General features: G+C 45.4%; 1 protein-coding gene across 27 annotated transcripts in view; it reads left to right on the plus strand.

Annotated features, from left to right (window-relative positions):
- The window catches only part of KIAA1217 (KIAA1217 ortholog), a 511,170-nt gene extending 496,487 nt beyond the window's left edge, over positions 1-14,683 (plus strand). For 12 of the 27 annotated variants that reach the window (XM_037890854.2, XM_037890856.2, XM_043541331.1 and 9 more), the window contains 4 exons: positions 6,606-6,725; positions 9,732-11,426; positions 11,889-12,014; positions 13,087-14,683. In XM_037890854.2, the coding sequence (XP_037746782.1) occupies positions 6,606-6,725; positions 9,732-11,426; positions 11,889-12,014; positions 13,087-13,578 (2,433 nt within the window). In that variant the 3' untranslated portion in view covers positions 13,579-14,683. Of the gene's footprint in view, positions 1-6,605; positions 6,726-9,543; positions 9,622-9,731; positions 11,427-11,888; positions 12,486-13,086 lie in introns of those variants that run through there. The other 15 variants (XM_037890858.2, XM_043541333.1, XM_043541332.1 and 12 more) reach the window with 9 other exon arrangements.
- The last annotated feature ends 282 nt before the right edge of the window (positions 14,684-14,965 follow it).

A 14,965-nucleotide genomic window follows, 5' to 3' on the forward strand; every position in this document is an offset into this window, starting at 1 on the left:
CCCCTGCACCAGCCCGGAGCCCCCTCCTGCTCCAAATTCCCTCCCAGAGTTTGCACCCCTCACCGCAACCCCCTGTCCCAAGCTCAGCCAATGCACACCTCACAGTTGAGAATGTTACACTGATTTGTGACAATCCCTGAAGGATTTTGGATCTATAAACCACAAATGACACTAATAAAAAGTAAAACTCATGAAATGTCCAGTAGATTCTATGAGATTAGATGCAATGTGACGATATGATGCCTGCACCCAAAACTCCCTCCCAGAGCTTACACCCCTCACTCCTGCACCCCAACCCCCCACCTCAGGCTCAGCCCAGAGCCCCGTCCCACACTCTGAACCCCTCGGCCCCAGCCCAGAGCCTGGACCCCCTCCCACACCCCAGCCCACTGCCCCAGCCTGGTGAAAGTGAGTGAGGGTGGGGAAAGCGAGTGACGGAGGGAGGGGGGAATGGAGAGAGTGGGGCGGGGCCTTGGGGAAGGGGTGAGTTAGATCCTGGGTTGATCTTAAATTCAAAAAGTGATCTTGTGCGTAAAAAGGTTGGAGACCACTGCTCTATATGATACTGTCTCCATACTATGGTAGGAGAAACAGATTGAGCAATGGGGGTTTGGATTAGGGTTAGGACAAACTGGGGTTATGTAACAATACACAGGCTCTATGGACCACTTCAGGTATTCAAAAACACTATAGCACTGGGTATAGTATCCTTAAAATCCTTCTAATACATGAGACAGGCCTGCCAGTTGATAGGCATCTTGTGTGACCCTCACATATCCTGCCTCTCCACGCCTCTCAGGCATCAGCCACTGGCATCTTAGATAGCTACAGCTGCAGGTAGAGATCATTTTTTCCCCTGCTGTGTGTCCTTCTGGCTGCCTCTCCTCCTCTTCATGTCTCTCTTTAGGCAGCCAAGCTGCGACACTGCTCTTCCTCTGATAGGCTGTGAATGGGAGGGTTAATGGGGACATGGGTAATATGGGGGTTGGAAGGAGGGTGTGAAGGAAAGTCAGAGTAAGGGTACTGAAGGAGAGGATGTCAGACAATATCTGCTAGGGGTAAACATTTTTAAATCAGGTTCAGATAATTTGCACCCAAGAGTCCTGAGAGTTGGCTGAGGTGATCTCTATTCCACTGATGTTAATTTGTAATAAATCTTGGAGTCCTGGGGAAATTCAGAGGCCTGGAAGAATGCTAATGTTGCACCAATGCTCAGAAAGGGCAAATGGGATGACCCAGCCTGTTAGCGTGATACCAATCCTGGACAAAACAATGGAAAAGCTGTTATGGGATTCAATTAAAAGAATTAAAGGATAGGAATACAATTAATGACAATCCATGTGTTTTTATGGACAATAGGTCTAGTCAAACCCGATTTCATTCTTTGAAGAGATTACACGTCAGATTGATAAAACTGTATACAGTTAGACTTTTTTAAAGGCATTTGGTTTATTACTGCACGACATTCGGATTTAAGACACTGGCACTATATGGTATCAAGAGAGCATACGTTAAATGGATTAATAAATACAAAATGAAAACAAAGTTTGAACTCGAAAGTTGCAGTGAGACAGAATTGTTGTCCTCCACAGAGCTCTCTTAACAACAAGCCAACTGACAGATCTCAGAAAATAGTTGTCAAAAGGATATCATCATCAAGTTGGGGGTGTTTTTACTTGGGTTCTTTAGGGATTCATACATTTTCATTAATGATCTGGAAGTAAATATAAAATCAGGCCGATAAAATTTGTGGATGACATAAAGGTTGAGTGGCAAATAATGATGAGGCCCTGGCAATCATGCAGTGTGATCTGGATCACTTGATGGTATGTCTGTTCAAACAAAACCTGTTTTAATACAGATAAATGCAATGTTTTACATCTAGGAACAAGACCTGAAGGCCATACCTACAGAATGGGCAACTGTATTTTGGATAGCCATGACTCTAAAAAAGGATTTGGGGGTCCAAGTGGATAAGCAAACAGAACATGAGCTCCCAGGGCGTTGCTGTGGCAAAAAGGGCTAATGCAGGCCTTGATTGTATAAAGAGGGGAGTGCTGAATAGGAGTAGGGAGGTGGTTCTGCCTCTGTAAAAGGCATTGGTGAGGCTAGTACTGGAATAATGCAGTCAGTTTTGGTGTTCATATTTATAAAAGAATGTTGAAAAATTGGAGAGTGAGTGCAGAAAAGAGCCAAAAAATTACTTGAGGCTGGAGTAAATGTCTTACTAAGAAACTTAAAAGAGCTCAATCTGTTTAGTTTATCAGGGAGATGACTGAAAGGTAATGTGATTACAGGTTTCAGAGTAACAGCCGTGTTAGTCTGTATTCGTAAAAAGAAAAGGAGTACTTGTGGCACCTTAGAGACTAACCAGTTTATTTGAGCATGAGCTTTCGTGAGCTACAGCTCACTTCATCGGATGCATATGCATCCGATGAAGTGAGCTGTAGCTCACGAAAGCTCATGCTCAAATAAACTGGTTAGTCTCTAAGGTGCCACAAGTACTCCTTTTCTTAATGTGATTACAGTGTATAAGTACCTGCATGGGGAGAAAGAGCTCTTTAATCTAGCAGAGAAAAGCAGAACTGGAAGCTGAAACCAGACAAAATCAAATTACTGCACAAATTTTGGCAGTGAGGGTGATTAACCATTGGAACAAACTCGCAAGGGAAGTGATGGATTCTCGTCTATTGATGTCTTTCTGGAAGATATGCTTTAGCAAAACATGTTATTGGGCTCCATGCAGGGATAACTGGATGACGTTGAATGACATATGATATACAGGTCACAGTAGATCATCTAATGGTCCCTTGTGGCCTTAAACTCTATGAATCTAAGTAAAAAGAGGGGTCTATAAAGAGAACTTTGTTTTAAAAAGAAGACGACGACTGGGAGTGTCTGCTACAGTCCTCCACTGTGAGTTTCCTGTGTTTATTTATAATTTGGAAAGGGAGTAACAAGAGAGAGACTGAGAGGGGAGGGATGTTATATTGGAGGAAGTGCCTGACTGTATCCAGTAATTTAGTGCTATAAATTGCAGGATTGTGAGATAAATTAATTATATAGTTACCACAATACTTGCCACACCAATATCACTTTCTTACCTGCAATAGTGTAATTAATTCTCATTGCCACTCTCTCCCTGGCATGCACCTTTCCTCCGCAGCACTCCTGACTTACCTTACTGATAACACAGCGTGCAAGTGCATGTCAGCAGAACTCCTAGTGTGCTACACCAGGACTTGCTGTCGGCATTGTGCACCTGTACAGTGTACAGCTACTGGCACTCATGGCCTTTAGCCCCTCCCCTTGAACTAGGAGCTAGTGTGAGAGCTGGGCTGGACCCCCAAGGAATTAGTAAGAAGCCAGCTATGCCCAGTAAGGTGGAGGTCTTGAGAGCCCACACTCTGCGGTGCAGTAGGAGGAGGACTTAATAGAAGACCCATGCTCCTAGGACTTGACTTGTACCAGAGCATTGCTACAGGAGGAAAATATAGGGTCCATAGGCCCTGAAGAACCTGAACTCCTTAGTCCTCACCACCTTAGAGTATGGTCGCTGTAGTGTGGCTGATACTAGCCTGAAGAACCCACAGCCTAGGGTAGGCCAGGCCCTGGAGCTGGAGGCAGATGACTAGGGACGGTGAGGAGGAGAGAAACAAATTTGGGGGCACTGAGGACAGTGACAGGGTGCAGGTTTGAGAGTTTTGTGGCAGTAGAAATGCTGTTAGCTAGACCATGTATTGGGTCCTGAAGGAATGAGTGGAAAATGAGAACTCCGGGGTGTGTATATGGAATTTTATACTCTGGACCACAGCAGACTAGAAAGATGATGGTAGTTCAGGAGGGAAAGAAACTGGGGATCTGAGGAAACAGAGAGAGAGAGAATGGCAACAAGGAGTTGCCCCGTGGGGGCAGAAGCTTGGTGCTGCCGGTTCCTGCTGCAGCAGGACAGGCTCTGCCAGCAGCCAAGCTCCTCCCCGGCCTCTTTCCCAGCGTGCTACGTTCCCCCCCACCCTCCGGGCCACAGATCAGCTGTTTGCTGGCCAGAGAGAGGTGGAAAAGCGAAGCCTCAGAGAAGGGGCCTTGGGGAAGGGGCTGGAATCGGGGCATACCTGTGAGCACGCCCGAGCCCCCTGCCCTGACTCCTGCACCCCCCCACACCCCCAGCACGCCCCTCACACCTCCCCATACTCCTGCACCCCCCCACACACCCCCAGCCCCCTGCCCTGACTCCTGCACCACCCCCCACACCCCATGCCCTGACTCCTGAAACCGCCCCCCATCCTGAGCACCAAATGGGAGCTCCTGCACCCCACCCCCATTCCCACCTGGACCCCTCACACCAATGAAGCTGAGCACAGGGCTGGGGGGCCCCACTAACTCTAAATCCACCAGTGGCTGTCACCTGGGCTGGGGATACTGTGTCAGCTGATCCCCACAGTCTCCAACCTACCCGGGAAGTACAGCAGACATGGCCCTGACCATTAGCTCCTCTCCACTCCCGAGCCCACTCACCCCTTGCTTCCCACCGCTTAAGGCTTAGCCCTCTCACTTTTAAAAATGATTGCTTGCCCCCGCCCCGCCCACCCCAGCTTTTCTGGCACCCCTGTTGCCAGGTATCCAGTTTTAGATTGGAAACTCCAGTAGAAAATGGGACCAGGTGTCGAGTTAGCCGTGCTGACTGGAAACTAACAGTCTGGTTAATCATATTAGCCTCCGCTCCTCCCATTCCCAACACTCATCCCAGAGGGCTGGAAGAGAACCTGCCCTGCTGCTGCTGGATGTCACGGAGTGCATGGGAGTCAGGGTCCTGCACCCCCCACTTCCTGCGATTCACCATGACTCTCAGCCAAACAGAAGGTTTGTTAGGCGACAGGAACACAGTCAAAGCAGAGCTTGTAGGTATGGAAAGCAGGACCCCTCAGTCAGATCCGTCTTGTGGGGTAGGGAGCTCAGACACCAGTGCTGGATCTCCCTCTGTTTCCCCAGCCAGCTCCAAACTGCAACCCCCTCCAGCCCCTCCTCTGTCCTTTGTCTCTTTCCTGGGCCAGGAGGCCGCCTGATCTCTTTGTTCTCCAACACCTTCAGCTGGCACCTTGCAGAGGAGGGGCCCAGGCTATCAGTTGCCAGGAGACAGGGTGTTGGTCATTCTCTGTACACACCTGCCTAAGGCTCTGCGACAATCACACACCCTTATCCCACCACCTAGAGACGTGGGCAAAACAGCCGGCCCGCAGGACCCTCCTGCCCGCCCCCTGAGCTCCTGGCCCGGGAGGCTAGCCCTGGCCCCTCCCCTGCTGTCCCCCGCAGCCTCAGCTCACTGCGCCGCTGGCGCAATGCTCTGGGTGGTGGGACGGCGAGCTCTTGCCGGGCAGCACGGCTGCAGAGCCCGGCCTGACTCGGGGCTCTGTGCTGCGCGGTGGCGTGGCTGGCTCCAGCCGGCAGCACGGCTGTCTGTCCTGGTGCTCTGGGCAGCGTGGCTGTAGCATTGCCAGCCACCGGTGCTCCAGGCAGCGCAGTAAGGGGGCAGGGAGCAGGGGAGTTTGGGGTGGTGGTCAGGGGGCGTGGATAGGGGTCAGGGCGGTCAGAGGGCGGGGAACAGGGGGGTTGAATGGGGGCAGGAGTCCCGTGGGGGGGCAGTCAGGAAGGAGGGGGGGGGGTTGAATGGGGCGGCGGGGGGCAGTCAGGGAGAAGGGGGGATTGAATGGGGCATGGATCAGGGGGGTTGGATGGGGCAGGAGTCCTGGGGAGGCTGTCAGGGGGTGAGAAGTGGGGGGGGGGCCCACACCTGGCTGTTCGGGGAGCCACAGCCCACTGTGCTTTTGCCCCCGGCCCCTTTTACAATCATTCCCCAGGGGGGCCCACAAAAAGTTAATCCAGCCCTGCCTAGTGCTCGAAAAATAGCTGTACAGACAGTGTGGCTCAGGCTGGAACTTGGGCTCTCAAGGCCACTCCCCTTTCCCTCCCCTCCCGGCTTCAGCGCCTGAGCCACAAGGTCTACAGAGCTAGCACGAGCCCTGAGAGCATGGGTCTGTGGACCCAGGGCGGAAGGTCTGTTCCCTGATGCAGTGCAGCCATGCCCTTAAGCATCATCTTTCTTTGCATGGGGCCTTTTTAGTTGAAAGCTTAGTTTTGTGTCAGACGCTACAGGTTTAGGCTTAAGCATTCAAGTTAAAGACAGGGGTGCTGAGAAATGAAGTCATTTCACTAAAGACAGTCTTGTGGTTATGACACGGGTTTGGGAGCTGTGATTTTTGTTCCCAGATCTACCATGGTCTTTCTGTTTAACCTCGGGCAACTCCTTTCACCGCTCTGTGCCACAGAGTCCCCATCTGTAAAATGGGAATCAGGAGACTGTTTAACAAATTCATTATTTGTAATGCAGTTTGAGCTTGATAGCTAGGAGATGCTACCTAATTTGAAAATAACATTTCATTCAGATGTTCAGGGCAGTAGCAGGAATAAATTAAACCTCTGTTTTTGTTTTGCTGATCTAAATCTCATGCTTTACAAACAAATATCCTCTTTGAAGCAGAACTCCTTTGGGGGTGTCTGTAAAAAGCCAACTGGGTGTCCTGCTAACTTGCAGTATTTTAATTCCTTAGGCTTTTCAGAAGTGCTCTTTTATGGATGTAAATTCAAACAGTCATGCTGAACAGTCCAGAAATGACACACACATTAAAGACACAAGGCCTGGAGCTCTAATACACCACAAGGACAAGAAGGTAACAAGTGGCACTTACAAACATGCCACCCACTCTTTGCATAACCTTCTTTCCTTGCTTCAAGACTAATTTTGTGTCATGTGTGTCCTTTCCCCTCTAACACAGTCTCAGGGGCTTATTTGCTTTTACCCCCAATGCTGGCAGACAGGAGTTATATTTGTGCACGTGCCCAAGTTGGGGGTCAGCTCATCTTCAACATTTACATAAGAATTTTGGTTGAGGAGAGCTTGACAGACTCATTTTATAATACACCACTGCTCAGTGGAGTGGCGAGGCCTAAGGATTAAAACCCACATCCCAGGTGGCAGCTTAGAGCATTTTCACTAAGTCAGGGTGCCAGTCACCTGGGTTTCAAAGGTGCCATTTAAATCAGTGGAAGCTAGAGATGAGCACCTCTGAAAACCGGGCTGTGAAGGCCCAGTTTTGCCCACAGCAGTTTCTCTCTTTGGTCCCAACTCGTGAACCTGCAGCAGCAGGTAGTGTAATACAAATTTTACATCACATGACAAGTGAGGTGAGCTTTGCAATATCTAGAAACAACATTGAAGCTCAAGGGGAGCCTTTCAACCTGGCCTTTGGCTTTCTCCATTGCACGGATAAATCCTGAGATTAAGTGTGACAGGACTTTGGGAGAAATTTTGTCAGATTTCTTTGACGGTGTAAATTCAATGTTGAAAAGGCCAGATGATTGTACTGTCAGTCAGCACTCAGCTATTGCACATTTTCTCAAGTATAGTGCAAACATTTTTTTTTCCAAAGAACTGACTCAAAAATACTGTTCAGTGTAATAATGGTTGTGACAACTGCAAACTCCCAGCAATTAACTTTAATTGAGCTTACATCTTGCATGACATTCACTGGCACCTTTCAACCCAACTCGTATACAAACTATACAAGTATCACTTCATTTCCCAGAGGAGTGCAGCTATTTCTGGGGTGAAGTGCATGGCTGTTTAGTAATGCCTAGAGACACTATGCCAAAGTTTGGGACAGGCAGTGTAGAATGGAAAAACTGAAAATCCAGGGGAATGGCGGTAGGTAGAATGTAATCACTTGATGCGAAATGCAGCCAGAGCCCCAGGTGTAACCTCCCCACTCTTACAAAAAGTGCCATTAAATATATTGGGCCCCAGTTCTGAGAGCCCTTTATTATAATGGAGCTGAAGGCCCTCAGCAACTTGCAGGTCTGGGCCCTTACGTGTTCATTAAGAGCTGACATGTTATTTCTGACACACAAACCAGTATGTGAAATGTGGCTGGAGCATCACACTGAACTTTAATTCCTCTCTGGCTTTGGTGGTTTTGCATGATAATTCCTCCCTATTCAAACCGTTCAGTAGTTTCAGTGTCCTCAATGCATAAGCTCTGTTAGTGCTAACAAACTGTGAGCATGCTGAGTAAAGACTTTGAACTATGAACCTAGCCCCCTGCTAGCTGACTTTTCTTCTTTCTGAGCTTTATATATAATACTGAGAAGCATGCACTAAGAGACAGTGTGCACCTGAAGTCCATTAAATGATTTCACTTAAGTTATTGTACCTTTATTCTAATGCATTCTCTGTGTTGGAGACTGAATTTCATGATTGATAGTTCGCAGCTTGGATCCAGCAGTTTTGCTAGTATAAATGTATTTGAACCATGTTTTTTATTCACACTTTTGTCCTGTCAATACTTTTACTAGAAATCTGATTGTAGAATGGTTATTTTACATCAGTTATAATCAAGTTGCCTCTTCACCCCCAGTGTCCACAGCAAAAACCATAAGTAACAACAAATCAATGATGAAGGGTGAGCCTTCTCACAGGGATTTGTCACTCTGCTGGAATAGAAATATCTGCTCTTTAAAAAAAAAAAAAAAAAAAAAAAAAGCTTCCTTGCCCTGCTGCTTACTGCTCTGAAGTATTGTCTGCAAGGTTCCTCACTTCGGAGCCTCCCTGGGAACGTGCCTATATAAACTGGCCAGTTAAAAGAATCATTTTAAGACCTGCATTGCTGGTAGCAATTAACATTTAAGGAAGGCAAAGAAGTACTGGATGAAATCACCATGTGCCTATAGGACTTGTTTCTTTAGACAAATAGGTTTAATTTTATTTTCTGGGGTTTTCAGGGTGCTAACTACTTCACTTATTTAGCCTTAAGCACCATTTTTATCTGCAGTAGTCACTTGTAGAATGACTTTGATATGCCCAGACAGCAGTTACATTAACACACATCATCATCATCTCTTAGCCAGGAGGAATATTAGAGGCAGTTAGAAAACAGCTGTTTACATTTCAAAGCTTACTTTCAAGGTGAGCCAAACTGTATCATAGTGACACTGAGAAGGGAGCAGGGATCAGCAACGTGTAATTTTTAAAAAAATTGAGTGACTGAATGACACAACCCCCCCAATGTTGGTCACTAAGTACAGTAATTTTTTCAAGTGTCCATCGCGCAACGTGGTGGTGCCAACCCCTGGAAGGGAGGTGTAACTGAAACAGTCCCAGTGAGCCTACAGGCTGTAGGGACTGTCAATATTCACAGTTACAAATCAGTCCCTTTGGTGTGGCAGTCAGCCTCCCTCACTTATGGTTTGATTTGTTCCTGACAGATCTTAGTCAAATACTGTATCTAGTTCAAGCTTCAGTCTTATACAAACTAAGGAATTTTTGAAATCTGGTGTCTAAACAGGTCAAGGTAAAACAATGTTGGAGACAGAGAACTTATGCTTTTGCACAGCACATTCTGGAGACCTTATAAAAAGGGACAGTCTGGTTAGAGTTCATGTTGAGCACATGCATAGTTTTGTTCAGTAATATATTGCACCCTGTCCTACCAGAATTTGGAATTTTCCCATGAAGAGGTACAGAAATCAGAAGACTATTATAGACACGGCTGTGCAGCAATGTACAGAGCAGTGAGTTCACAAGGTCTTCACTTCATCTGAGGATATGGTGATTAATTGGAGAAAAAAATCTTTACAAATAACAACTCTGATTAACTAAATAATCCAACTTTCCCCCTTAGGTATATGGGGATACAACAGGATCTCCAAAAGATAGTGACCACCCTAAGGAGAAGAGGGAAGGGAAAACTGAAGACCAGATGAGTTCTGATGCTTCCAGCATATCTGAAAATAAAAGTAGCTTTTCAATGAATGAAAATTCTGTGTTCAGTAAAGATTTGTTTGTAGGGAATAAAGACTCTTCCAACAAGAACCCCCATAATATCAGCACAAACTTCTCTAGGGTAAGCTTGCCAGAAAATGACGGAAGAAAAGGGGGTCAAGATGTCTTAGGAGTGCATTATCCAACTATTGAAACTGGAAAACAAAAGCTGATGTATGGAATATTGCGACACACTGATTATGACATGCCTCAGAACAAACCACTAGAGTGTACAGGCAAATGCGTCCCAATCAGCAACGTTTCACCTCTTGTCAGGCAAACAGAGTTGCAAACTCAGGAAGCTTCCAGATCACCAGAGGAGAAAGAAATGCCTGTCATTAACTACAGTCAGGTTGTGCTAAGGCCTAAAGTATCTAGAAATATCAATGTAAACTATATGGAGGAGACAGAGTCTCCAGCTAGCTCTCCTAGTGAAGAAAACCCACCAACAGACAACATTGCTTTTATGATTACCGAGACAACTGTCCAGGTTCTGTCGACTGGAGAAGTTCACGATATAGTAAGCAGGAAGGGGGGAGATGTACAAACAGTTAATATAGATGCCAAAAAGGACAAGACATCCCAACAAGGTGTGCTAGAGAGTACAGAGAATGAACCACCAGTAGTTTGTCTGGACAAAAAACCAGTCATCATAATCTTTGAAGAACCAATGGATATTAGATCGGCTTATAAAAGACTTTCAACCATATTTGAGGAATGTGATGAGGAGTTAGAGAAAATGATGACAGAGGAGAAGATAGAGGAAGAGGAAGAGGAGGAAGAAAATGAAATATCTGAAACCCCTGTGATACAGAATGAAGCACTGCAGACAATTAATAATGGAAGGGTTACTGCAGATTATTTAGCAAATCATGGGCTTGAGCAACAATATGAATTTAAACTTCAGTCTCATTCTGACTCTACAGAAACAAAAACTCATGAGGAACAGGAAATTGCAAAGACCGGTTTTAACAAATTTAGTCAAATTTATGGTCTAAATTCAGAAGTGAAGCTGGACTCTCCTGATCAGTTTGGAAGCAGGCAGGATGCTAAGAAAAAATTTAAATTTAAGTTCCCTAAAAAGCAGCTGGCTGCTCTGACTCAAGCAATACGTACAGGGACCAAAACTGGAAAGAAGACCTTGCAGGTGGTGGTTTATGAAGAGGAGGAGGAGGAGGATGGGACTCTAAAGCAACACAAGGAGGCCAAAAGATTTGAAATCACAGGGTCTCAGCCTGAGGATGTTACCAAAGATGGTTCTGGGAAGGAAGATCCCATTCCTGAGACGTCAGCACAGAGTTCTAGGACTGATGAAATTCGAAAGAATACGTACAGGACTCTGGACAGCCTTGAGCAGACCATTAAACAGCTGGAGAATACCATCAGTGAGATGAGTCCAAGATCTGTCCCTGAACCTGCATGTGCCTCTGTAAGAAGCAGTGCCTCCTATTCTTCCCATATAACACAAGAGGCTGCACCCAGAGAACCTGTAGTATTGGATGAGAGCCATGGTGGTGCAGAATCCCCTTCGTCAAGCCTATCTGCTTCACGTAAGGTACCTTAGTAGGAGAAATCAAGCTCCAGCTGCTTTCTAAAATCTGCAATAATCACCATTAAGCAAGAGGTGTCTTATGATTTGTTTGCTTCCTTTCAGGTGGCTTGTTTGGTCTCCCCACTAGGTGTCTAACAGCTAATAGATTGTTTTACCTCTGCTGCTGTTTGGTGACGGGCAATGCAGGGACGCTGGGTCAATAATCTGCTGTGTGAAATGAGAAATGACACTGACATTAAATCCAGTTTGATCCGTAGTTGAGCAGATGCCTCAATTTGATTCTTGAAATTAACAAGAGTGGTGTGGTTCATGACGTGAATCTCTGATGTTCCCCCTGCATGTAGTATTTTGGCTTCTCACACAAAGCTTCTTTGCGCATGGTGTGTGATTCCCCTCTTTAAATGCACTCCTATTTACCACTGTGATTTCCTTGTCTCCCCCGTGCCCCAACAATCCTTTTAACAGGGCTCAAGCACCACTCCACAGACCAGCAGGATGCCAATACCCATGGCTACAAAAAGTAGACAACAAGGAAGCCTGGATAAAGCAGGCAGACAGCACAAGCTACAGGATCCTCGCCAATACAGACAGGTAGTTTTACCCTAAACCAAATCTTTGGATGGACATTTAAAGCTGTTTAAAAAAATGTAAATCAAGTCACTGGTATAGATTATACCAAATAATGGATTTGTTCTTTCAAATGAGATCTAACTAGACATCCTGGATCTTGGGGGCATGAAAATCTCTTTATGATCCTTATTACACTTTCACCATACTTTGCATGCCTGCAATGAAACATCTGCTTTTTACTCCAGTGTTCAGCTTAAGATGCCATACCTGTTTACTTCCCTTTGGTAAATGTGATTCATCAGGACAGCTAGGAAATCCTCTGTTCAAAGAGTTTTAAAGGAAGCGACGGATACTAAACTGTGTTTTAATGCAGCGGTTCTCTAACTTCATTGCACCGCAACCCCCTTCTGACAACAAAAATTACTACATGGCCCCAGGAGGGGGACCGAAGCCTGAGCTTGCAGCCCTGGGTTTGGGGCCCCAAAGCCCCACTGCCCAGGCTGGGGGGGGGGAGGGAGGGGGAGAGGAGAGAGAAGGGGGCAAAGCTGAAGTTCAAGGGCTTCAGTCCTGGGTAGGGGGCATGTAACCCGAGCCCTGAAGCCCTTGGGCTTTGGCTTCGTCCCCAGGCAGTGGGTCTCAGGCTTCAGCTTCAGCCCCAGGCAGTGGGGTCTCAGGCTTCAGCCCCGGGACCCACCAAGTCTAACGCCAGCCCTGGCGACCCCATAAAATGGGGTTGCGACCCACTTTGGGGTCCCGACCCACAGTTTTTGAGAACCTCTGGTTTAATGGATTGCATTAGATCCCCATTAACGCTCCATCCATCCTCACGTTAACAATCCCAAAGCATGACCAAGGTAGTGAATAGTCCGTAGGTTGATGTGACTTCTCTCACAAGCTTTGTTCTCTCTCTTTGCACTCTATGCATTCTTTGTTGTGCACTTTGGGGATTGTACCAGGTCCAGTCCACAGCTGCAAGACTTAGCTCAGGCCTTGAACAGTTCATTCTTATTTTCTGCAGGGCTGTTTTCCCAGGCCCTGTTTACTTATGTTACTGGCTCTCTGACAAACTGTCTCCTGCCATCTTTATTTACAGGCTAATGGAAGTGCTAAGAAAGCTGGTGGGGACTATAAAGCTACTTCCCCTACCCTACCTGCTTCTAAGATCCCAGCTTTTTCTCCCACCTCTGGGAAAAACAGCTCTGTGCCTGCTTCTAGTGGTGACAGTTCTAACCCTCTTAATCCACCTACTAAAACATCCATTCCTTCCTTTAACCTTCTGAGTCCTCAAACAGGTCGCACTGCCCACTCTGCCTCCCTAATTCCTTCTGTCTCTAACGGCTCCTTAAAGTTTCAGAACCCCGCTTACACAGGTAAAGGTCACCATCTTTCATTCTCACTACAGACTCAAAATGGCCGGCCATCCCCCCCTTCCTCCTCCTCTTCCCCCCCTTCGTCTACCTCTCCCACTTCACTGAACCAAGGCCTGAAGAGCATCAGGACAATCCATACGCCTAGCTTCACCAGCTACAAGTCACAGAATGGAAACGCCAGCAAACTCACCTCCTCAGCCAAGGAGACCGCTTAAAGGCTAAACACTAGTGTGCGCAACGTCACCACGGCTTCTGTTTATTATTAATGAATCTGCAACCAATATTTTAGCAAGAGAATGTATCATTTTGTTTTATTATTTGAGACTTAATACTAAACATGTGCTAAGTACTGGATTAATACAATAGACTAGAGTGAACCTGTTTTGTAAAACTTTGTTGCTGTTAATGACGATAGAGCATTTTCTTTCTGTATCTAGCACCTGTTACAAAAAGTGCAGAAGGTGTGTGAGAGTGAACGTGTGTGGGTGTGTGTGCACAGAAACGTATAGAGCATGGAAAAACCAATATATGGTTCCAGAAATTTTAGTAAGTTGTTTTGTATAAAGCTATTTTCATTATGGGGACTACAAATGAACAGAGATATACTGAACTGTGATTATACACAAATGTAAAACTGAAACGAAAATATTTTTTTCTTTTCTTTTACTGTTATTTAGCTTTGTTACAGATTTCTATTTTTGTCAACAAAACATCATGGTTCCTTTCAAGATCTTTTTGCCAAAACATTTTGATACTATTATAATGTACATTATAATGTGTTATGCTGGACAGTAAACCTCTACACAAGAAACAGAGTAAGACTGGTATTTGTGTGTATGAGGTAACTTAACATATTGCACTGCCATTCAAATTATATTTAATAATTTGCCAATCCAACAAAAATAAATTTTGTTTTTACATATAAGTATTTGCTGATTACTTTTATTCTTAGCTAAATCCACCATTTTTCTTTTGTTTTATTGAGACCTGGTAACTTGTATTGCAGTGTGGATTTTAAGATGTACACTTCTGTACTGTTATGTATACTGGCAACCTTTTGTACATAGCTATAAATATATATATAAAAATAAATACTGTATGTGGCTGGGCACATAGAGTAGTTTTACTACACCAAAATTAATTTTTATGCATGCTTTAAAATATATATATGGGGAGAGGTGAATATTGAGCAAATGTAAAAGAGCAAAACGTTTGCATAACGAGTGTTTTTGTAAATAAATTTCTTTGTTTAACACCATAATGTAATATACAGACCTATGCTAAGCAAAGAACTTTACAAAAATAAAGGGCTGCATGCTATGGTTTTGTATTTTGTCACTAATAACTTTTACAATGGTTCCAACTCAAATGGTTGTTCAAAATCTTCACTTTTAACGTAAAGTCTGACATAATGAGCAAAATTGTAATTCTTTGAGATTTGGACTCTTACCTTCTAATGCCATTGAAGAGTTACCTGGCCAAACAGTGGAAGAGGAAACCACCCGTCTCTTTCTATTTGGTTTATGCGTATTATTTTTTTTCAACAACAGAATTTTAACCCCCCCCCCCCCACACACACACACACAGTTGCTGTTACTCGAG

Source organism: Chelonia mydas, chromosome 2 (assembly GCF_015237465.2).
Source record: "Chelonia mydas isolate rCheMyd1 chromosome 2, rCheMyd1.pri.v2, whole genome shotgun sequence".
Classification (NCBI taxonomy): Eukaryota; Metazoa; Chordata; order Testudines; family Cheloniidae; genus Chelonia; species Chelonia mydas.